The sequence below is a fragment of the Zerene cesonia genome, chromosome 11, assembly GCF_012273895.1.
Source record: "Zerene cesonia ecotype Mississippi chromosome 11, Zerene_cesonia_1.1, whole genome shotgun sequence".
NCBI classification, from domain to species: domain Eukaryota; kingdom Metazoa; phylum Arthropoda; class Insecta; order Lepidoptera; family Pieridae; genus Zerene; species Zerene cesonia.
In genome coordinates, this window is record NC_052112.1 from 6827776 (window position 1) to 6853101 (window position 25326).

Genomic DNA, 25326 nt, shown 5'->3' on the forward strand with positions numbered 1-25326 from the left:
ATGGATATTATGGACGCGCCGGTATATTTTGCATAATTCTAACATTATTTTTGTTTCTCTTATAAATTTTAAAAATATTTTGTAAGACACGTTTTAACTTTTTAGTCCTGCAGCAAACAAACCAAATCAGAAAAAGATGTAAGATTTAAAGCAAAAAAAGAATTATCCTTAAGTTCTTTGATTTTGTGGAATATAGAGAAGGTGTTCGAGAAAAATTCTTCAATTGATTTAAAGGTACGTACCTACATATATTTTTTATTATAATACTAGCTTTCCGCCCGCGGCTTTGCTTGCGTAATCGCAGTAAAGATGGACCTGACGTGTTACCGGCAAAGTTCCCGTTCCCGTTCGATTTCCGGGGATCCTATCTCCTTTCTAAACTATCTACTATCCTATATAACTATCCTATGTCCTTTCTCGGGTCTCTAACTATCTCTGTATTAAATTTCAACATAATCGGTTCAGCCGTCATTAAGTTATAAATAATATAAAGTAACAATAGTTTTTAATCAACGATTGACAACATATTATAACATTTACTTATATATTATATATATACTCTTATACTTATATTCATAGTGCAATTTAGTAAAATCGCCATAAGATCTGTTTTATATATTCCTTTATCAGGAGGCAATAAATAACGCATACGAGAGTTTGTGTCGAGATTGTGATATTAAAGTGATGCTATCCCAGCGTCCAGAAGATCAGCATCTCGCCTGTGCTGTATTGGCTTGGCAACGGCTGGGGCATAGTCGCGTTGAAAGCCTATATCAGTAATGTATCTTTTTTAATTTTCAAGAGATTCTCTAACTCCTTACTATTCGAATAAGTATTCAATTACTTTACGAAATAAAAACCTTTCGTCTTTGTTTCCAACATTTCAATTATATTGACGTTACCGATATCAGTAAAAATATTAAAATCTTACTCTTTTTACCTATAAAATCTATTATAAGTAAAACGACGAAGTAATTAAAGAAAAGTGGGACTGTAACGTGGCAGAAGTTTTAAGGTTTAATATTAAATAAAAAACAAATTACACTGAAATATTCCCCTTATCTTTACAATTTGATTGCACTTGCGTACTTCAGTACAAAAACAACCATACGTAGATCATTTACATTTAAGTAGATTATAAAGAAAGGCTTTGTGTGTTTACGTAGCTCGCGGTACGTACACCGATGCAGACTACAGTATGTTTTAACAAATTAATTGATAATGCATATTGTTTAAGCCTTTAAATTTTAAAGGCTTATTTACACACGTTTGGTTTACATACGAGCATATGGTATTGTATTGAATGCATTGTGTATTTGTATATGTCTGCGTCGTGCACACATGTACCAACTAGATGAGTGGTATTGACACAATTATATAGTATAAGAAATTAAGACAATAAAAAATAGTATATTTGTGTAACGGGTTATGCGCCTGTTACGAATGCGCGCGCAATCGTTATGCCCGGCTAGTGCTTACAGATTAAACAAGAAAAAGAAACCAGATATCAGGTTTTGTATCCGATGAAGTGGCAGCTTATTCCTTTTTAAACCTACATCGCCGTCGTGGTAATGACCGGAGCTAGGTTACTTTTTTATGTTTGTAATTTTCTTCGCACGGTACTATTTTTAAACTCCTAGGATTTATTTACGATCGTAATACTTATAACCAAAACTGCTCGGTCTTCGTCGACTAGACATGAATCATAAAAAAAATAAAATTTCTGTTTTTAAATGCTACATCGAAAGATTTCTGCCTGTAATGTGTTGTTAATGTAAGATCTCCAATTGTAAAAAATACATACAACGTTTTCCATTCACTAATAGAATAGGATATGGAAAGATACCTTAATTGGTTTCTGTTAGCCGTTATGATAAGTAGCTGAAAATTGATGCGGGCACTAGGTCTAGACCATACCATTGACTTAGATAACGTTGCTTGTTACCTAGGTATTCTTAGACTTTTTCTATAGATATGCACATTTTCTTTAACTCGGTCACGGTGACTCATTGTCTGAATTGTTAAAATTAGAAGAATGTGATGGCTTTTTCAGGTTTATACATGAGAATCGAAGGAAAAATGAATACAATAAGGAGAAAAAGAAGTTGATATTTAAAGATAACCATTGTTATCAAGGGATAGATATCTCTGAATGTAGTAAAGGCGTGGATTCTGCGAGCTTTGGCACTTCGCCTGTAATCGGTCCGGTAGTGAGGCTGCCAGTGGAAACGAAAATCGTGATGCGCGCGGAAAATCCTTGTGCACGTCATCAACCTAAAAAGCCACAAAAAAACCAAAAGGACATAATGAACAAAATTGATGCTGTACGTATTTGGACTATGCTATAGACACCCTTAGGTGTTACTTACTTTGTCAACCTCATTTATTTAATGTCTTAACTCTAGTGAAATATTATGAAAAAATAATGTAGATATATACTTAAAATGATGGCTATTTATATATGTAATTTGGAAGCTTTCTCAATTAGATTCTTGACCCGCGAATTAGATTTATGACCCGCGTAAAAACGCAACACTTGGTTAATCCATGTAAATGAACAAATAACATTTTAATCAATAGCTGCAACTATAAAACTTGTTAACCAAAATTTTTGCATATCGATATCATAAAACATGAATGAGATCTGTTTGTAGATATTCTTTGGAATTCCTCGTATAACTAGTAGGTAAAATATGGACTTGTTTATTTGCAGTTTCTGTTAATACCTACATAACATTAAAACAACAGAGTTTATAAACAAAGCTGGGTAACATTTTTAGCACATCTGAAAATTGTTTTTTTATGTATATTATCGTTAGTCACTTCTTTTAGCAGTGGCTATTGTATAAGTTATACGACCTAGAGATTCAAGAATAGAATTCTCATGGAAAAGATAAAAAACACAATTATTTTTATAACACCATAAAGATAAATAAATCTTTTAGGCTTGCTGCATGGACTCTGCGTGTATACAACGTTTAACAGAGCTGGGTGCGACGACGGAAGATTTGAGGAAACGAGCTGCAAGACTGGCTCGTCGGGAGGCGGAGAGAGTGGAACTGCTCGAGCGGGCCGAGGCAGCCTGGAAGGATCTAGAATCTGGCTATCAGAGGCGACTGAAACTCGCTGAAGAGAAGGAAGAGGACATATCTAAACGAGTACGCGTTTATATCATTATTAAATTTGTATCCGTTCCAAGTGTTTGCGAAGAAAATGCTATTGGGGTTTGCCGACAGCTTTTCTTTAGTACAAAGGTCGCCATCCTGTTTGTAACAGGAACTAAATTGGACCTTTATATTAAAAAAAGTAGTTGAAAATAACTAATAAAAATAGATTTCAGGTCATAAAGTTTATAGTTGATAATAAAATATGTACAATATAGTATATAAAATAATCTTGAAAAAATATATTGACATAAAAAATATTTATATTCAAACTCTTTAATCACGATGAGATGATAATTACATAGGTAGTAGTTACATATTTAATTAAGTTACGTTTATAACGATGAGCGTGAGTTTTATTATGCAAGCATGATAAATAAATCTTTAAGGCAATAGCGCAAAAGGGGCAATAAACGTAATATTATTTGTTATAAACTCCTAGACTGCAAACAAAACTTTCCAATAAACTGTCTCTTTTTTGATATTGATCAAGATTGAAAAATTGATCAATTGAATTCGGCTGTCAGCACTGACGGTCAGCGTGCTGTTAGCTTAACTCTAAAACTAGCATATTGTATTGAATAATGAGCGTGCGGTCGAAAAGTCTGAGGTAGATTCCGATTAACTAAGAAAAAATTGGGCCTAGTTAGAGTATGATGATGGCTGATCATTTATGAATAGTTCCTTAAATTATCGCGTTCAAACACACAAACAAACAAACTCTGCACGTTTATATATTATAATAATACTATAAGTATGGATTAATGATGTAAATCATTTTTTACCCCTACGAATTTGTGTTAGCAATTAATATTATAGTACTTTTTGCGCGTATATAATTTAGAATGTTAAAAACGTCGAGTTAGGTATGAATTTATGTATTTTTTATCGTCTAATTTCTAATAATTGTTGTTGTATACATTAAAAGAATATATGAAAGTTATGATATTTTCACTTTATAATGATTCTGATGATTTTAAAAAAATCTTTGAAACTTCTGAACTACACTCGCTTCTGAACAATATCATAAAAACAGTTTTAAAGATATTGGAATTAAAAAATGGTTGCCTGTAAAGTCGGTTTTACGGGCGAAGATTTTACGTGACAACGTCTTTTTCTCGGTAGAATATTTATTGATATGAATATTATTAAATTGCACAATAGGAACAAGGAATTGAATGAAAATAAGAATTGCAAAAATTTTAACTATAGAAAATATATTTTGTTTACTAAAAAGACAGAGACAGAGACAAGCACGCGCCGATTCAATGCGCCTAATTCTCTAGTGCTGCTTGCGCGGCGGACCGATCATAGTTCGGTGACTCATCGTAACGTTACCTGGCGTTACACTTTTTCATGAGTGCCTCCGAGCCGCAACCTAATTTAAGACGTTGTCACGTCAAAAGGAAAGATAACTGTTCATACCTAAACAGTCGTACATCAGCTAAACATCAGCTTTTGTAAACTGCTATTTTTGCAGATCAATAAGCTAATCGAAGATCGTAACACGTACAAGAGCGCAACAACAGCGCTGGCGCAGAAACTAAAGGACAAAGGCAATGCGGCGGAGAAGGAACGCTGTCGTCTCACTCAGTTGGAAAAGGAAGTGTGTAACAGGGCTTGCGAGCGGCTCAGGTTGAGTGAGCAAGCGGCGCAGGGGGACGCGGCTGTGGCTGAGCAACAGTGTAGAGCTGTGCAGTTGGATAGGGAGCTAATGGTACATACGTATCATGGATCAAACCTCTAATAAGTTTGATCTTGTTTTATTTATATGAAGCATTAGGGATTATTAGATTAATCGATAACCATATGATTCACTAAAATTCCATTTTGATATGATTATGAAAAATTTTTAAATTAAGTTTTAACATTCTTTTTCAGAATTAGATATAATCACTTATTGGTACAAAGCAAAGGAGGCATTCTCAAATGTTAGGGGTACATTTAGAATCTGATTGGGATTGCAAGAAACAAATAAAGTATAAATATCTCTTGTCTTTACAATGACTCTCAGTCACCTATCATTAAAAAATAGTTTAATTTACATTAATAACCCTTATCCAACCAGAATGACTCGCCGTAACAATGTACATACAATGTATTAACAGCTATGATATCATAATAACACCATCAATCAAAAAACATTCTTATTTATACTAGTATAAGGAAGAGCAAGCTCGCCGCAAAGTTTTATCTTTGGAGAGCGAAGTCGATTCAACTCGTGGCCTTACCATTGAGGCGGAACGCGCGATGCGCTCAGAACTGTCCGCCTTGAAAGAACAAATAACTGATGTCTCCAAACAGTTGTTGCTTGAAGAAGCTGATAACAACCGTATTAAGGCTGAAGTAAGGGTCTCATTTCGTTATTAATGAATTTTTTCAAATACGTACTCGTGCTACGACATAGTGGCAAGTCTCGTTTATCTTATTTCGATTGGCAACAAAACAAACGATTTGTCTTATCAGTCTCATTTATTAAATACAGACGATTATGCCCACGGATTTACCTGTTATAATTTGAGGAAATTCATCAATAACTAATAAGTTAAATTTTATTTCAGTTATATGCTAGAGCATTCAAAATATCAAAATCTAACGTTCTTGAGTATTTCCAAATCCCCCGGTTTTTTTAGAAAAAAAAAAAAAAAAAAATTAAAAACGTTTCTCCACCGATAAAATTTAAAACATTATAGGACCCTGTTTGCCACTTTTCTAAATTTTTTCTGTAAATCGCAACGGACCCCTGAGATTAACGTGTTCAACATAAGAACAAACTCTTTACAACAACAACAAACTTTATAATATAAGCAAAGATATGTATTTCTTGGCTGATAATCCTCTAGCCGTTTTGGGAATAATTACAGGAAGTGGTGAAAAACATTGTCGTGTGATAACGACGATATCAGCATAAAATATTATGAAATACTTCTGTACCTATTATGCTAAATGTTTAATTGCTAATGAAACTGTTATATATCACATTCTTTATAATTATTATTTGGTTATTCAACTTATTTTACAAAATATTAATATTAAAAAATGTAGAAAAGTGAACTCTTCTTTGTGAGTAATTACTTATTAAAATACAAGCTCATGAACATTGGCAATTGTCATATGTACACTTCAAAAAATTTTTCTTATAAATTTAGCGATCAAAGTACCTACACCCAAATCATTTTCACGTGTAACTTAAGGAATTAGTTTTAATATACTCCAATTTACTTTTACGATGTATGAATGTTGATGTTTCTTTAAATTGATTTCTAAGAAATAAGATATCATAGATACCTCTGTGAATCAATTGAGATATATTATTAACACGTGTTATGATTGTGCGGTAGTATTTGCATTAATTACGTTTTATTTACTATCACATGACAGAAAATGGAGATATAAACCAAACAAATACTTTATCAATTATTTTCCCATTCAATTACTGGAAAAAAATTGATATAGTATATAGTTGATAAAGTTTAATTTGGATGGTAAGCAAAGTTCTCTTTTTAATATAATATAAGCTGCTTTCATTACTAAAATTAAGATTTTTTGGAGAAAGACTCAGGGTAGTAATAAGTTAAGTTATCAATAGATGTTATAAGAACCATACATAGCATGCCAATAATATTTAGAGTATTGTATAACAATGCAGTAAGTAATTAATTTATCCAAATTATATAGCTAGACGATTTGCGGCAAGAAAAAGCGGAAATTATTCAAGACCTAGATGGTTGTAAAGACATGTGCGACAATCGAATGCAAGGCAGAGTAGATGAGTTAAAGAAAAAAGTGGATCAATTGATGGAGCTTAAGAACAGAGTGATCGAGTGTCAATGCAAGTTGCCTCTTGACGTTGCTGTGGAGGTGAAGCGTACGCCATCTCTCGCTGCTCTGTGTCATTGTATACCTGAAGATAAGATATTGGTAAGTGATATAATATTTGTATACTGATACAAGTATATACGAGTATGATATGATTGCAATTGAGTCTATGTGCAATGTCTAAATAATTTATGGTTGTTTATCTTTGCACAACAATACCAAATAGTCTCGTAGGTATCGCGTCAATGCAAAAAACTTCCAGGCAAGTAAGAGCGCATTCGAGAGCACCTACTACTCTAGTTAAAGCTGAACGATTGAACAAAGTAAAAGGGAGGGTAGTAAAACTACCTATTAATACTACAAATTAATAATATTAATTGTTATTTTAAGACACTAGCTTATTACTGAAAACAAAAATAAGTTCCCTGCATTTCTAACGAAATTTGAATTAACCTATATTAAAACAAGAATAATTTTTTATTGAAGTTTATAGTAATAAAGAAGTATGTATATATACAAAATTTATATTGTTATTAATTTTTATACTACAATACAAAATTTGTATTTCATTTACGTTTATCATCTCTTGAAAAAAATGACATAATATTATTTATCTATGCAAACCAATCATCACAATATCGTTATTACGATCCGTTCAAATACAGCTTTCCGTTCCGTTCAAATACAAATCTTTATCTTTCTCAATATAATAATATAATAATGTGTGAGTAATATAATATGCGTCACACAATGACTTTGTGATATTATGTTCCATATTTTTTAAAAACTAAAAGATAAAAATCTAAGACCAATGTTTTAGGATTCGTGCTCTTGTACGTCACTTCGCAGCCAACTTCTATCAAATTTGCTGTCCGACCTATTTAGTGGTCTGCAATCAGAGCTGAACGGGACTGGAAGCTCCATGCCTTGTCAGCTGCTTAAGTGTTTAGAGGACCGGCACAATTGGGATCGTGCGACTATTGTCAAGGCAAATTTGCGGAATTTCTTTTCGCAATTACTCATCGGTGAATTAGATATCGCTATCGCTACCTCAATCGAGAAATATCATGCGAAGGTTTGCTTTTTATATTATATCCATCTGTTATTCCACGTAATCTTACTGATAGCTCGTAATAAATAACTTAAGCAAATAGTAATCACTAATCTATTTCTATTTTATTAAAAGTGTTACAGGGTACACTTTACATATTAAAGATAATTAGAAGATTTTTTTGTAGGTATTCTATTATCGACTCCGAACAACAGCGAGGTTATAAGTTTGTGTTTGGAATAAGGTCACAGATTTTTAATTTTCAATTCATTCAATACATCAGATCTCTTGATGGCTTTTTTGACTTAAATTGGAATACATACTAATAATGCTTTATTTTAGTGGATAGGAGCAAGCTGTGCCGATCAAGCGAGGATGATTCCTGATCCAGGTGAAGAGGAGAATGAAGGATGGCAGGAGCGTGCTATAGAACGGCGAGCGCAAAAGCTGGCTACAGAGCTGGCCGAACAGCTGTTTCAGGAGAGAGCGGACAGGTTAACGCAGAGAGCCAAAGACATTATGACTTCTGGACCTCCACCGTGCGAATGCAAACCACAGCACAGTAAGACATATTTATGAAAACGATTAATGGTCTTGAATATTTCCAATAAAGTAATGAAAATAAATCATTTATGTTTCTTTGCAGATGCAGCTGTATATCCTTGTCTTGTGAAAACGCCGATTCCACCAAGTTCGTCGCGCAAAAATAATGAGGGCTCATCGAATTATTTGAAGCGCACTATACAGGATGTTACTAATCTCAAATATCAAATAGAGGATCTTAAAAAGGTATTTCTGTTTTGGTTAATTTTTTTGTTAAAATGATTGGTGGATTATTATTTTCAACTTTTTATGTGTAATGCTGGTTGTAGGATGCAATTAAAAAGGCAGATTTGCGGCAAATGGAAGAAAAAATTACTAAAATAATACAACGTGCTTCGGTAAGTAAGTAATAATAAAATTGTCGCTTCAATGAATGTGAGAATTTCAATATATTAGATTTCACTTAATTTACCAAAAATTTGCTTTGCCTTTTTATCTCATATTTTTACTTTCGATTGAATTATGATACAAATTTTAATTCAGCTTTCATTTCCAGAAAAAAGACAACAAACAGATATCGGTAAATAGTCCAAATTCGCCTATGAAATATGAAGAAGATAGCAAAAATAAATTGAATACATTGAAAAAGAACGTTTCCGTAGAAAGATTAACGAAGAAAAAACAGTTGGACATAAACTCTTCAAAGAAGACCAATAAGCTGTTGATATACAATCAAAGTGGTCGAATAGAAAAGTCTGCAAATAAGTTTACAAATAAAAAGAAAGAACAGTCTTTGGCTGTCAATTTATGTTTATGTGCGGAACAAACAGATAAGGCACCAAAAGTAAGTCACATTTCAGCGTCAAATTGGAACCGAAAAGTGATGAATACAACTACCCAAGTATCTTCTAGTATAAAATTGTCAAAACCTGTAACACAAATATCTCTGTCGCGGATATCAGATAATAAAACTGATTCTAAGAAAAAAGAAAAAAATAAACCTTGTCCAAGTGAATGCATATGCTTGCATAAAATTCCATCCAACACCTCCATAGATAGACTATTAGAAGTATTAAAAAAATGGAAATTTAATATAGACGATTGTCCACTATTAAACGGAATAGAGAAAAAATCTACTCATTTTACAAACACAAATAGTACTATTGAAAACAATTTAGAGCAAGTCAATTATTTTACAAAACCTTTAGCCGAGAAATTAGCCCATAATTTATCAAATATCCAAACTAATGATGAAACCTTTAAGTCTTTGATGACCAATAGGATAAATCCTAAAAAGTCAAATGAATTTTTACCTGTAGTCAATTCCGAGTATATGGCTACAATTAATCTTGATAAAAGTAATAACAATTGCATCTGTACCCAAAATATGACAAAACAAAATTTGAGCGATGGAAATGTATCATTACGAAATTTTAAATGCATTAATACAAGTTCGTGTCAATGTGTAGAAAGTGTAGATCAAAATATCGTACAACAACAAAATTTTAGTCAAACAACTTACGAAAAGGAATCTCAATTATATTCTGTGAAGCTCCCCAGTTCAGATTATGCAAAAAGTAGCATGAGAAATGAGGAAACATATGTCGGACAAAATGGTTCATTTGTAAGTAAAATTGTTAAGGATTCAAAATTATTTTCATTTGATTGTGACTATGATATAAAATTCTTGGGAGCAACTTTATATGATGTTCAAAAGAATACGGAACCAACATTGAATAGGAGTTTGCATAAGAATAGTATACTATGCAATAAAACGAAAAATTTTGCACAAGATTTGGTTGGAAATTCAAATTTAGTTCATAGCAATATCTATAGCGATGTTGATCATATAAACCAAGAGCCTAAAGTTAATTTCAATGTCACTTCCAAAATTGAAAATGATGTAAAAAGTAGTTCTAGCATTGCAAAAGTATCAAAAACAACAAATGAGTCTTGCATTTGTTGCAAAAATAAAGATGAAATAAAGGAATTAGAGTTTAACACATTTAATTTACTCGAAGAATATTTAAGGGGAAAGATAAATAAATTTAAAAGTAACTGTGGGTCTTCGTGTATAAAACCGGAAGACGAAAAAATATTGTATTCTACTATTTTAACAAAAATTAAGGATTTCATAATAAAAAGTACCGATCAATTATCGTGTAAATGTTCACACGATACTAAAACAGACGGTAATTGGTCAAGGGCTTATGGACTTTTACAAGAGTACTTAAGGATGAAGATATCTCGCGTTCAATGTTCTTGCTTACAGAACCATCATACTTCAAATCAAGAAATGATTCTACCGAATGTTTTAGAGGAAGTAAGCAACCTCATTGATAATGATTTTGAGAGATTAAAAAAATTATGTATATGTGAAATAAAATCATCTCCAACAAATGAGAATCCAACTGATGTTAAGAATAATAAAACCAATGTTCATTTTGAAACACAAGAAAATTTTCAGGACCAATTGCATTGCATTAAAGAAGATACTTCCATATCAGCCAATCCTGTTATGATAAACAAGTCGTGTAGTGCATTTGAGAATATTCCAGCTTACGTGCAAATGGTAGAAAAAGTTACTTCTTGCAAAATTAATTCTCTTTACGTGACTGATTGCGATTGTCGGTATACATTAACGGAACCACACGTATTAGGCGATAGTATAAGCATTAATCACAAATCTAAAATGTATAATAATAATAATAGTGAGTATTGTGATAATAACTCTGGAAAATCATCAATTCGTTCGGAAGAAATTCTAAACGACTTTGAACGAAATTTGCCATACATTGGTTATACGTTAAATTGTTCCTGCGACCATTTTGGCTGTGTATGCACGAAATCTCAACTGGAAACGAATGATGAGAAAATTAATTTTATCTGGAATTCGCTTCAAAATGATATTCAACCCAAAAAATTATCTTACATCATGCGCGCAATACCGAAAGCGAGGTCTGAGCTCATAAATATTTCTGAAAATTATGTAAAATTTAATTATACTGATATGTGTATGGAATCTAGAAATAATGACGATAAAATTCAAGATACTAATACTTCACCTATTATTAATACTTTAGATGTTTGCTTAACTCAGACTAGTATTCGCGAGGAGGAAGGTTTGGCTTTAAAGAATTCATTTAAAAATATTAAAACAAGTAATATGGACACAAATACAATCCATAATTCAGGGTATAACAAGCATGACGACATAGAACCTTCATGCCATTCCAGCTTTGTTACAATTCCTAACGCTTGTGACGAAGATGATATAGAAACTAATAAAAACACACTTTACAATTCTTTATTTTTGCCAGTTGATAGCACACCATCACATAATATTTTAGAAAGTAGTGACATAACCTTATCAAGGTCTGGGTCGCAATGCGATTGTAACATGGTTCCTATTTGTCACGTGAAAATGCTTGTTGAAAATATTGAAAGTAATTTGAAGAACCGTAAGTGTACATGCGATTCACTGTATTCACAAGTCTGCCCGATACATTCAAAGAATAATGTACCTAAGTCAAGTAAAATTTTAAATTAACGTTTAGGTCCTTCTGTCAGTATCATATTTATGTGTTATATTAAAGGTGATGTTATAATGAAACATTGTTTAATTTCTTCTCCTTCTCTTAAGGAATTATCGTCGATCATTTAAATAACTATGTAAAGTAAGGATAACGAGACGAGATAAAAATGTGAGCGACTTTATCCGGTCAAAATAGGTCAAAAATAAGGTACCGATAAGCGAAGGTACCTTAATTCCCTTAAATTAGTAGAATTATTCAAAACATACTTTAAAACAACTTGGCAAATTTCCTCATCGTCCGACCTATGAAAAATAAATTTTATTTTGTTTGAATTGTTCGCTTTCGCTATTCAGTCATTTCGTACCTGTTATTTAAGCGTGATTTTTTAAACCTTTTAATAAAACAAAGTTGAATTAAAAAAATAAAGCAAAACAATGACCACATATATTATTAAATCGATTCACAATTGCCGAAAATATGGTTAAAAATACACAAAAAATTACATACATACGAATATAAACTTCCTTTAAAAAATTTGATATATATAATAAAAATATCGTTACAAATAATTAGTAATTGATACAAGTTCACAAGAACGCCGCCGCACGTAGAAGTCTAATTCAAATTCGTTTCTGGGAACGTTTATAATTCATTGAATGATGACCATAGGTTCTATTCATTATACGACGATCTTTTAAACATTAGAATCGAATAACAAAATTCGATAAAGTACATTATCATGTTTTGTACATTTAAAATATTTCTTTCTTTATTACCAGTAATGAAAAAAATAAAATAACAAAAATACATTATTATTCACACTTATGTATTGATATGACGTAAGCAAATGTCTCGAGGGACTAATCATGGTCATACTGGTTAATGGTTAAATATAGCATCAGAAATACGGACCGTATCCCTGAACAATACCAGACAAGTACAGAATAACAATTTCATATACTCGTATATAAATACTATGATAAATATTTAGATACATTATGTTCATAGCAAAAGTGATATATGTAGTTATAATTACGGCATAACTCTACATATCACGCAATGTCTAATCGACTAAGTTTCAAATGTAGAGCACCTTGTTTTTATTAGAGCTCCCTACCTTTACATAACGTCTCCAATACGTATTATGTTATCTTCATATTTTTGTGCTGTACCTATTGATTAACAATATCTTTATTAGTAACGTTATCGGTTATATTTGCTACTAATCAGTATTGTGCGAGTTACTTCTGAGTTAACAGTGTAAATGTCTTAATTTGGCGTTTTTAGCGTTATGTTTAATCAATTGTATACAAAAAATCCTTAAAAATGAACGGCAATATAAAATCCGATGGAGAGCAACGAAAACGTAATAAACCCAACATATTATCGAGACTTTTCATTTGTTGGGTCTGCCCTATATTTTATAAAGGAAACCAAAGAGATATCGAAGAAAATGATCTCATTATTCCAAATAAATACTACGATTCCATTCGACTTGGTGACAAATTAGAAAGGTAATATAACATATTCTTATTTTGTTTTTTTATTGTGTTCGGTTTGCTTCTAGAAAATTTTCCATTTCGTGTTAGATTTTTTTAAGAATGTTTTAGCTAAATATCTCGTTTTAATTAAATTTTGAAGGAGAAATCGAATTAACAAAATACAATTTCATTTAACTGAATGACTAATAAGGATTGAAAAGGGATTTTAACAGACTTTTTAAATTAATGATAAATTCTTAAGGTTCGTTGAACATATTTAACGAGACAATTGCCAAAAACGTAAGAAAGGAATTGAATTAGACATATTCCAGCAATATCATTTTCAGTGCTGTTTGATGTTTTACAAATGATACCAAATTATTTTTATTATATTGCAAATATTATAAAAAGCGAAGGTAGCTAATAAATTAATTGACAAATGTTCACAAGATTCACTGTTATGTTTATCCGACTCCAAAAAAGGATCCAAGGAAAAATAATCAATTCGATATGTATATGATATTGTCAAAATTACACAGTTTTAGGATATGTTAGTCTATGAAATCACCTGAACACGTGTGCCAAGTTTCATGAATATATGTTTGTCAACGCATTTATCAACAACTGTAAGTAGAATGATTTCTTTTTAATAATGTGGATAAGATCTAACATAGGGACTAGTACAAGTTTTATTAAAATCGGTTTAAAAGTTCTTAAATAGAGGGAAAACATATAGCATTCACAAAGAAAACTGCGTCTCGTCGGCCTCCAGGCTCTTCACCCCCTTTCAAATGACAGATTCGTTGAAATCTGTTCAATTCTGTATATTGCTGCTTTTATATATAATAAGGGATTATAAGATAATTCTTGAATATAATTGAATTCTGCTTAAATCCTTTGTGCACATTTTTTTGTTGTTACAAATTAAACAATAATTACGAACAATTTGATATTCGAGGCCAAGATCATTGTTGCATTGCCGTGCCTACAAAATTAATAAATGCATATTTGTTAAGGCCATTAATTCGCTCGGGAGCTACTTACACGGAAAAGATATAAGCAATTATGTTTGAACTGACATATTTATAATTAAATAAATGTATGCACAAAAGTCCTGAATTAGTTCAGTGAATCTTAACACATTGGAACGAGAATTTTCATACATACATACATTTATGAATATTTAGCACACGTGTTTCGAAGCTGTAATAGACTAAGACTACATACAACACATAAAATTGATAGCATCCTTTCGAATTCGGTTGAAAAAGCATATGAAGTCGAACGTTTATGCACAATGGTCAATCTCATTTCAAATTTTCAAATGATCAAACCTTTTCCTTCATACTTCCATTTAAATAAATTTCTAAGAAGCGAACTTATTTCGTGTACCGGAATACTTGATTCTCTTCATTGGTTATCTTTCTATTTAATATTAATAACACTGGGACTTGAGATGGACTTTACTTGTCTAGAATAAACTAAATCGTTCCATTTATCCAGAATATGAGTTTAGGGATGTTATTTGATTCTGACGATCCTAATCAGCATGTTAATAAAAGAAACTTATGAACTGTCACTGATCCTTGATAAGTGTACAAAGTTTCAATTAAATCTGCCTATTTTAAGAAGGGGAAAATTGAGTCTGGGAGAATCCGGTACAACAATAATACAGCATGCTAAAAAGTAGCTTAAGTGTTATATAGACTTGTTATCTGTACCATATTAGACAAGACCTCTATCTCTGTACTAAATTTGATATAGATCAGAGCACTCGTAAAATTTTCTCCTGGATTTTAAACATTTAGACATTTTTATGACTTTAGATACGTATAGCTCGTCATTTCATTTTTTAATACATCACCTTCGAAATAATTATATTGTCCCCCGCTTATATGTATAGATATTGGATAGTTACGGTTGTAGACACAGTTCAGTTTTTGAGGAGTAGTTCAAAAAGAAAACGACTAGTGCATGGTGTATGGTTTATAGGAAAGTGTATGAATGTAACCCAGAATAAAAACTCTCAGCGGTGGATTTGTACAGCCTAAATAAAAAAATATGAAAAATGAATGTGGCAACATTCAATAAATTTTAAATTTTCAACTTTTAGTAGTGGGGTGGTGGGTAGCTTGGGTTGCACCACTAAACCATCCTCGCCCATGTGAACTACCTAACCACTGGTCTCTGTGGTTATTGTTTAGTTGTAAAATACATTATGTTCTGTAGCATAATATATTATTGTATATAAGTATAGTTTAAGTTATCATTTCAAGTATGTTTTATTTATTTCGTTATCTGTATGTCCATACTGTTTTTACGTTTTATCAAACACAAAACGCGAGTATAATTATGATAAGAAATTACTGTATGATCCAATATTATTTTTGGTTTATAGGTGTTGGTTGGAGGAATACGACAGAGCAAAAAAAGCTGGTCGCGAACCATCAGTATGGCGGGTTATTATTAAGAATTTTTGGCTCGACTATGCACCAGGAGCCATTTTGCTAATCATAAATACAGCAACAAGGTATAATATAATATTAAGTTCTTCTTTATCTTTCTGATATTGATAAGAAAGCGGTTCATACAGATAATTCGACAAATGTTAATTATATTTAAATTAATGCATGTCATCATGACGTGGTTAAATTATTTTGCTCAAACTATAATTTAGCATTAGTCAGCGATAAAAAATTAAAAAATATATTATCTAAGAAAGAAGAAAGCTAGGCTTCTGTCACGTTTTAAGTTTCTTTCAGTCCGCAAAATTCTTTAAGGCTTATGAAGCCTATGACTAATTTTGGTACTTTTTTCTATACCAGGTTTAATAGTGATTATTATTTAGATTTTTTATGATTATATCCTTCAACAAAAAGTGAAACGAGAAGTGGCAAATATAGATCAATTATATAAATATAATCTATGTTTACCACTTCTTATATATATCTCATCAGGAATTTAATTTAAAACATCCTGCTTTTAACACTCGCGTGGATCTATGACTTAAAACTGTTAATTATTTGTAGTACAATATTGGTACCTACATAGTACTTACGTACTCTTTCAATGCGTTCTGTGATTTATTCAGACATATTATTATTTTCAAACAGGACCATACAACCACTGCTCTTTACACCGTTGCTATCGTATTGGTCAGTAAATGCAACAATTACACAAGCGGAAGCCGGATACTACGCACTTGCAATGATAGCATGCAACTACATTGGTATAATGGCTCAACACCATAATACTCTATTTGTTAACCGTTTCAGTTTAAAATTGAAAATCGCCTTCTCCGCTGTAATTTACAGAAAGGTCAGGTTCTTTTTATACATTTTTATATTGTCGCACATATTATCACTCTAATTTTATAATATAAGTTAGTCAGTATTATAGTAAAACTGGCCATAAATAGTGTTACATTTTATCTATTATTAGTTGAAATAAATTTGTGACAGAAACGCTTGTGCGGTCATAAGTAAAATAAATAAGAAATACTGACGAAAATAAATAAATATTGAAGAATCTTCAAAAAACCAAAAGCCCAGCTCCATAGAAGCTTCCCAATCAGTAGAGTATATCGGGAACATTAACCAACTTCAGTGATGGTTTAGTAGATGTTGGCTATTAAGGAGGATCTAGGCTCTTATTTGTGTCAAAAAGGTCAATCATCATCCATTTTCATCAGTCCACAAGTCAATCAAGATAATTTGATGTCTTTTGACAAATGTTTCATAATCAAGATCGATTCACAAGCGTTATTAATAACGAACGTTTTGAACTTATTTAGAGACATTATAATAAGGCCAACTTATCGATATAAAGAATGTAAACAAAAGCAACTGATGGAAAATTCTCTCACTATCGCAGTGTTACCTACTTGGTTACAGTCAGATTGCTTGAATTTCTTATGTCGCCCGTTGGCCTTTCTTTCTTGTTATCCTTTGCTACAATATTTATGGCAAGGCTACGTATATTGATGAATCATAAATTTCTTAATTGTGTTTGTTTCCTCCCAGCACATTACACTAAAGGTTTTGATAAATCGAATGTTGATATAATATCAGTATTAATATACTATTGATTACTTTTACAGGTTTTACGAATGAGTCAACTCTCGTTGGGTCATGTTGCTGCCGGAAAATTAGTCAATATCTTATCAAACGATTTGGTGCGATTCGACCAAGCTTTTATGTTCTTACATTATCTATGGTTGGTCCCAATACAAGTTGCCGTAGTGTTGTATTTGCTGTATGATCTTGGAGATTTTGCCCCGTACGTGGGACTTTTCGCCGTCGTATTATTGATATTACCTGTACAAGGTAATTTTGTCCTTTAAGTTATATCAATACTGTTAGAGATAAATTAAATTGTCTGTGTAGTTTTTTTTTAATTTGATTATCTGAGGGGCTGAAATTTTCAAATTGAACATTAGATATGTATTTGAAAATTATAAAATTGAGTCATGACACATTTGCAATTCTGATTTTGTGAAACAAAATCAAGTTATTTTGGAAATTTGGTACGTTAACATAGGTTTTAAACTTTTTGTATTTACAAAACAGCCATATTAAACACGAAAACTGTTTATTTCTCTTTATTTTCTTTATTTGATAGAGTGTTTAAAATAAAGTATTGTAATGCATTGTAGCTATTCTGACGAGACTTACTGCAAGTATAAGGCGCAAAGTAGCACAAAGAACTGACAGAAGGATTAAATTGATGAGTGAAATTATAAACGGTATTCAGGTAATTATAACATCATTTCTTTTATTGTACTCATATAATATAGCAATAATAATAAAAATACATTATATTTTACGTTTTATAGAGTCCAGGAAATGCTTACAAGATTTTTTTTATTAAGTTATTAAAAAACACGTTTTTTTAAAATAATGTTAGTTTTAATTATGTTATTTAAATGTAATAAGCAATGTAAATAATAATGTTATTTCTAATAAAAATTATAATAAATCTATTTCTCAAATTGATACCCCTCTCGACAGGTCATCAAAATGTATGCATGGGAGAAGTCATTCCAAAAACTTGTAACATTAGCTAGAGAAATCGAAGTGAGTGCTTTAAAGAAGTCTCTTTTCGTCCGAAGTGTATTCTTGGGCTTTATGATGTTTGCTGAACGGACGACGCTGTTTATTACAGCTCTCACCCTCATATTGACTGGAAAATTACTGACTGCCACTATCGTATGTACTTACTTTTATTATATCTAATATAATATATATTGTAAAATAAGTTCTTTACAGCTTAAAAAAAGTTATGTTAGATTACAATATATTTGCTTCAAACAAAATTGCTATGTTAATCATACACTATTTGTTAAAATAGCTGCTCGCCTCGGCTCTGTCCGGATAGACGTTTTTTGTTTTGTTAGCTTTTCAACATTTAAAAATTCATTAATCATATTCTTTATCGTAGAGGACACAAATATAACAAATCAAAAAGTATTAAAATCAAAATAGATGTAGATAGATGTAGAAATAATGATATTAAAAACTTTGTTTCAGTTGTACCCGATAAAGCTGTACTTAAACTTAATTCAAATGAATTTGACGTTCATTTTGCCGCTGGCCATTGCTAGCTTATCCGAATTGGGAGTATCTCTGAACCGTATAAAGGAAATTCTCGTTATGGGTAAACACATTCATTATCAATCAGAATTTCTAATTTATCAAACTTATTGTGAATATGTATTAATTTTATTCTTGTTTTATAATTTAGATGAACGAGAAGACTTATCAATTCTGCCAAAAGAGAAATATAAATCACGACTATCTATTAGTAAGTATAATAATTTATATAATTGAAATAGCTCTAAATCTATACAATGTTGATAATGTTTGATAATTTTTGCAGGCCTGCCATGCCTTTGAATATAATTTATTATAATCATGTGTTGAATAAAATTTAAATTTTTACGTTATTGTAAAACGAATTGCCGTAACATAAATGCTTATTTCAGTGTCAGGTAAATCTGAAGGATACGTAGTTGAACTCGACAATGTTAGTGCGACTTGGGCTGAGGCAGAAAATGCCAGTTCTCCATTTAAGCTGCAAAATATTTCCTTGCGGCTGCGTAAAAACAAACTTTGTGCAGTTATTGGATCTGTAGGCTCTGGCAAGGTCAGTGAGAACTATTCTTAAAAGCTATATTCGCAATTCAATATTGAAATGAGCTTTGATATATGCTAATAAAAAAATTGTGTCTTTGTGCGAAAATCAAGCATTTCATACAGATTAATGTTCTTTGATATGTGAATAGTTTACATTTAACTTCCCACAATCTATGCATTTTTATTCATGTTCAGAAGTGTTATAACATAAAGCTATCGAGCTATACACAATAAAAAAATAAAGATTGACGATGGCGGTAGAAAACTTCGCGAACTCTCCTTAATCATCGCATTTAGTTGGTATTTTATATGTAACGATGTATAGATGTCTAATTTGAAATATATATTTATATAAAACAATAATTTCAGTCTTCTTTACTACAAGTTCTTCTACGAGAATTGCCAGTAGTGAGTGGAAAATTGAGAATAAACGGAAGCGTTTCCTATGCATGCCAAGAGTCATGGCTTTATCCTGCTACAGTTAGAGAAAATATTACTTTTGGATTGCCCTACGATAAACAAAAATATAATGAGGTATTTATTACATTGCTGATACAAACCTTCTCTTATGTATAACTTTTTATTGAATGAATAGTGAGTTTCAGAATGGATAATCATTAAACAGATTTTTTTTCTTAGGTTTGCAGAGTCTGTTGTTTGCTACCAGATTTTAAACAATTTCCATATGCTGATTTATCTTTAGTGGGCGAACGCGGGGTTCAATTATCGGGAGGGCAGAGAGCCAGAATCAATTTGGCAAGAGCCATTTATAGAGAGGTCAGTACAAAAAGAAAATTATCCATATAATGTTATGAAAATATCTAAAACATTTTAAAACTAACTTCTTTTTTTTTAATAAATGCTTTTCTTTTTCAGGCCGATATATACCTATTAGATGATCCTCTATCAGCTGTAGATGCTAATGTTGGTCGACAACTATTCGAGGAGTGTATTCTAGGTTACCTTCGAGGACGGACTTGTATATTAGTAACACATCAAATACACTTCATCAAAGCTGCCGACACAATTGTTGTTTTAAATGACGTAAGTAGTTCCGTTGTATTAAAAAAACTGTACTAATAATAAACTAGCTGCATTTAATTTTGTTACACTGAATATATGTTTAAGGGTGCTATAGAGAATCAAGGGTCGTTCAATGATTTGATAAAATCTGAAAAAGAACTTTCTTCGTTGTTAACGTCGCTTGAAAGGAACCCGGATGAAGAGGAAGTTACCAAGGTATGTAATTATTTTATAAATAATTCATCCGTGATATTGTGTGTCATATTCAGGTATTTCACTTCTTCCCTTTTTATCTTTTAGGCTATCGAAGAGCCCAAAATAATTCGCGGCATGTCAAGAGTATCGGTGCGAAGTGAGGAGGCATCTAAAATAATGAAAGAACAAATTTTGGAGGCCGAAGAGAGAGCTAAGGGCAATTTGAAGTGGGAAGTGATAATTAAATATTTACAAAGTATACGGTCAAGCTTCTGGATAACTATGACACTCTTTTCTCTTTTGCTAACCCAAGCAGCGGCGACATTCTTCGACTATTGGCTGAGTTACTGGTGAGCTAAAACCTATATTTGTGACATATATACATGATAGTTCTTTTCTGTAAAACAGGAACGTCATTGAAACTGTGTATGTCTGAAGCCTTTTATTAACATTACTGGAAATTAATTTAATATTATAATAGTATATCAGTGTGAAAAATTATCATTGACCTAAGTTTTTTCCACATTTTCTAATACAAATGTAGTAGCTGTAACTTTTTTTCTTATTATACATAACAAATTAAATAGAAATGTATACTAAAGATTACATGCGAATGCCGATCATCTATTTTGCTATTACATATTTTATTAACAATGTTTGTATATCGCAGGACAAATGAGGTTGATGCATATGAGCAAAGCTTATTGCCAGGCGAGGTAGGAGGTATGTAATTAAACTCAAATTAAACATATATTTTAGTATGTAGTTACGGACTTATTAACAAAGAAAAAAAATTATATGTATGCTTCATAAGTGCACATATTCTTTATTTATATTTGTTGTTCCTTTAAATACGTGTCTAAAATATACTCATTGTATTTTAGACCCTGGGCTAGACGTACAGATGGGGCCCTTAACAACAGGACAGCATTTAATACTTACTGGATGTACAGTTGTATTTATTGTGATAACGACACATACAAGAATTGGTGCTTTCGTTGTAGCGGTCTCTCGAGCTTCAAAAAATCTTCACAATGATATGTTTCAAAATCTAATTAAGGCTGTAATGAGATTTTTCGACACGAATCCATCAGGTAAGACCGATAGCTATTCATTAATTGAATAATTGTTTAAAAATTTATCACATTTCGTTCCCCAAGGTAGAAGCTTTGTCAAGATTGATTCCATTGTATATCTAGAAAATAAAGACAGTAAAACAGATTTTTGTACATATATAACAGATTACTCTAGAAAATAAATTAATGGTAATTTATTCTCTATATAGGTTTCCGTGAATCTATGATAAAATCCTCTTCTATATCTCGCCTTAACTATGTATTTTAAAAAATTAGTATAAAGTATGTAACGCTCTCGTCATTTTTAGGTCGAGTTTTGAACAGGTTCTCCAAGGATATGGGAGCCATGGATGAAAACTTACCTCGGAGTTTTTTGGAAACAATACAAATGTATTTGTTTGCGTTAAGCGTGCTGGTATTAAATGCTACTGCGCTGCCTTGGACACTTATACCGACTGTCATCTTACTCGTCATATTCTTATTCCTATTTAGATGGTATCTGAAAGCAGCTCAAGCCGTTAAACGATTGGAAAGTACAAGTACGTATTGTCATATGCTTCAAAATACGTAGGTTACTCATTTAAATGGCTCACGTTGATTTTTTTTTATCTCAACAGCAAAAAGTCCCGTATTTGGTATGCTCAGTTCTACAATCACCGGTTTATCCACCATAAGAAGTTCAAATTCGCAAGATAGATTACAAAAAATGTTCGATGATGCCCAGGCAAGTTAATACTACGGTATATTTTACTTATATTATTACTAACATAAGCAAGGATGTCACTTAGGAATCTAAACGATTTTTTGCTCCCCTAGGATCTCAACACAAGCGCATTTTTCTCATTCCTCGGTGGGTCTTCCGCGTTTGGAATGTACTTAGACACAATTGGTCTGGTATATTTGGGCGTTATAATAGCAGCCTTCCTCTTCATAGATTTTGGTAAGTCATTCCAAATATTTGTAAAACCTAAACATAAAAAGTATCCGTATTAAATTATAAACGCGTAAGTATTATTTTGGTCTTTCTATTACGGTGCGATTTTATCATGTGATTTCTGTTTCTGGATATAAGAGATTAGAGAGTGACATAGATAGCTTTTTACCGTGGTGATGGAATTTCCCTTAACTACGCGTGCAAAACTGAATCTCTGACTCTCTGAACTGCCTAAATTTCAGGTGATGCCATACCTGTAGGCAGCGTGGGTCTTGCTGTCAGTCAATCGATGTCAATGACCTTTATTTTGCAAATGGCTGCTAGGATTACAGCAGATCTTTTAGCTCATATGACCTCTGTAGAACGTGTACTTGAATACACCAACCTACCACCTGAAGAAAATATGGAAGATGGACGTAAGTAGAAAATTTTATACTATTCTAAAGATGCGGCGAAATGTATCGGTTAGTAATTAAACAATTTTAAATGTTTTCTAGATAATATATCACTTACATAAAACATAAATCATTATGGATAAAGCTAAAATGACGCACCACTTTCCTCTATTAATGTTAATTTTATGGGCATTAATTTTAATGTATGTAAAATAAATACAATTATAGTTTACATTCCAGCTAAGATATTTCTATTTTTAATTTATTAGACATCAGGCATTAGAAATAATGTACTCGGGTAAAACTGTTTCATTATTAAATATTTGTATTTTAGCAACTCAGCCTCCGGAAGTTTGGCCAACACAAGGAAATGTGGAATTTGAAAATGTTTACTTACAATATGGCGAGGAAGACCCACCAGTGCTGAAAGATCTCAGTTTCAACATACAAGGTGGTTGGAAAGTAAGTTGCATGAAGTCTATTAATTATCAAATGGTTTATTAAAACACATAATTTACTTACCTTGTAAAGTATTTGCAATGTGTTTATCGTGTACAATATTTCTATTAATGTTTAAGAAAAGCATCCTGAATTTATTTAGATAAAACCATCACACACGTATCCTACTTCTTTTTCTTTTCATTCGAATGTTATAATATATAAAATATTATTTCGATTACATATTCGTTTTCATAAAATTTATATAATAGACCCTAATTGGCTTACACGTAATTCAGGTCGGTATAGTGGGCAGAACTGGTGCTGGTAAATCATCGCTAATATACGCTTTGTTCAGACTCACAACTATCGAAGGGAAAATCAAAATTGATGGCTTAGATACTCACGGCATAGCGAAAAATGTAAGTAATTATAATCCTATTTGAATTTGGCATTTACTACGTTAGATTGCATTATGTATTTTGATATGAACTTTTGATGTATTTCATTTATTTTAATTATGTTTTTAGGTACTGCGTTCTAAAATTTCAATTATTCCACAAGTGCCAGTGTTGTTCTCGGCAACATTAAGGTACAATTTGGATCCGTTTGACACATACAGTGATGAAGAAATTTGGAGAGCTTTGGAACAGGTATGATAAAATATTAATAACTAAATTAATAATAATGAACATAAATTTCTGCAGCAACAAATTCTATATATCGCTAATTCTATAACAGCGGTCCGTTAACTCTTCAAATAAGTAAAGAAATCTCCTGCAGATATTGAAAGAGCAAATCGCTTATTAACACTTTGGTCAGATGAGGTCAGAGAGGATTAATATGCTTTATTATTACAGGTGGAATTAAAAGATGCCATACCAGCTCTGGATTATAAAGTAACCGAGGGTGGTTCTAATTTCTCGGTCGGTCAACGACAACTGCTATGCTTAGCGAGGGCCATCTTGCGCTCTAATAAAATCCTTGTTATGGACGAAGCAACGGCTAATGTCGATCCACAGTAAGTTTCAGTAATTACATCGCTATTAAGTATATTTTTAAAAATTATGAAGACAGAATTGAATAACATATCGTTCTTGCTCACATAACAATTTCAAGTTCTTAAAGTTCTATATTAAACATATTGTATATTGATATGACATTAATATATATATTTTTACTTTCAGAACGGATGACCTGATCCAAAAAACAATAAGAGGTATATTCTCTTCATGCACTGTGCTAACAATTGCTCATCGTCTGAACACTATCATGGATTCAGACCGAGTCGTGGTCATGGATAAAGGGCATGTTGCGGAGTTTGACCATCCGTACATACTGCTCAATAACCCCAAGAGTTTATTCAGCTTTATGGTCAACGAAACTGGTGAAAATATGAGCAAAGTCCTGTTCGAAGTTGCCAAAGCCAAATATTTTAGTGAAAATGCCACTGCTGTCTCCCGAGAAGCCAAGAAAGATATGTAATCATTGAAGTGATTTCAGTATTCGTACATTAAACGTGCATTTGTAAGCCGAT

General features: G+C 31.8%; 1 protein-coding gene across 1 annotated transcript; it reads left to right on the top strand.

The window, feature by feature from the left end:
• Nucleotides 1–25322, top strand: LOC119830563. The gene is made up of 39 exons (XM_038353623.1): nt 1–21; nt 106–234; nt 631–776; nt 2054–2324; nt 2946–3158; nt 4645–4881; nt 5325–5510; nt 6843–7085; nt 7804–8058; nt 8377–8596; nt 8681–8823; nt 8907–8975; nt 9134–10507; nt 10850–12038; nt 13543–13627; nt 15993–16124; nt 16708–16912; nt 17694–17919; nt 18249–18346; nt 18604–18801; nt 19123–19249; nt 19337–19396; nt 19578–19738; nt 20098–20262; nt 20368–20505; nt 20605–20772; nt 20857–20967; nt 21052–21296; nt 21617–21669; nt 21831–22040; nt 22331–22561; nt 22640–22746; nt 22839–22962; nt 23199–23372; nt 23686–23813; nt 24089–24211; nt 24320–24442; nt 24650–24810; nt 24977–25322. Exons 1-39 carry the CDS (start codon nt 1–3, stop codon nt 25272–25274), a joined length of 8547 nt encoding a protein of 2848 aa, XP_038209551.1. The 3' UTR covers nt 25275–25322.
• Nucleotides 25323–25326: the final 4 nt, after the last annotated feature.

Bases quoted from the DNA above. Each gene is read 5' to 3' on its own strand.
- LOC119830563 (XM_038353623.1), top strand. From the start codon at position 1: ATGGATATTATGGACGCGCCG. The intron at 17,920-18,248 runs GTAATTTTGTCC...AATGCATTGTAG, and splicing joins ATTGATATTACCTGTACAAG to CTATTCTGACGAGACTTACT. The intron at 20,263-20,367 runs GTATTTATTACA...TTTTTTTCTTAG, and splicing joins ATAAACAAAAATATAATGAG to GTTTGCAGAGTCTGTTGTTT.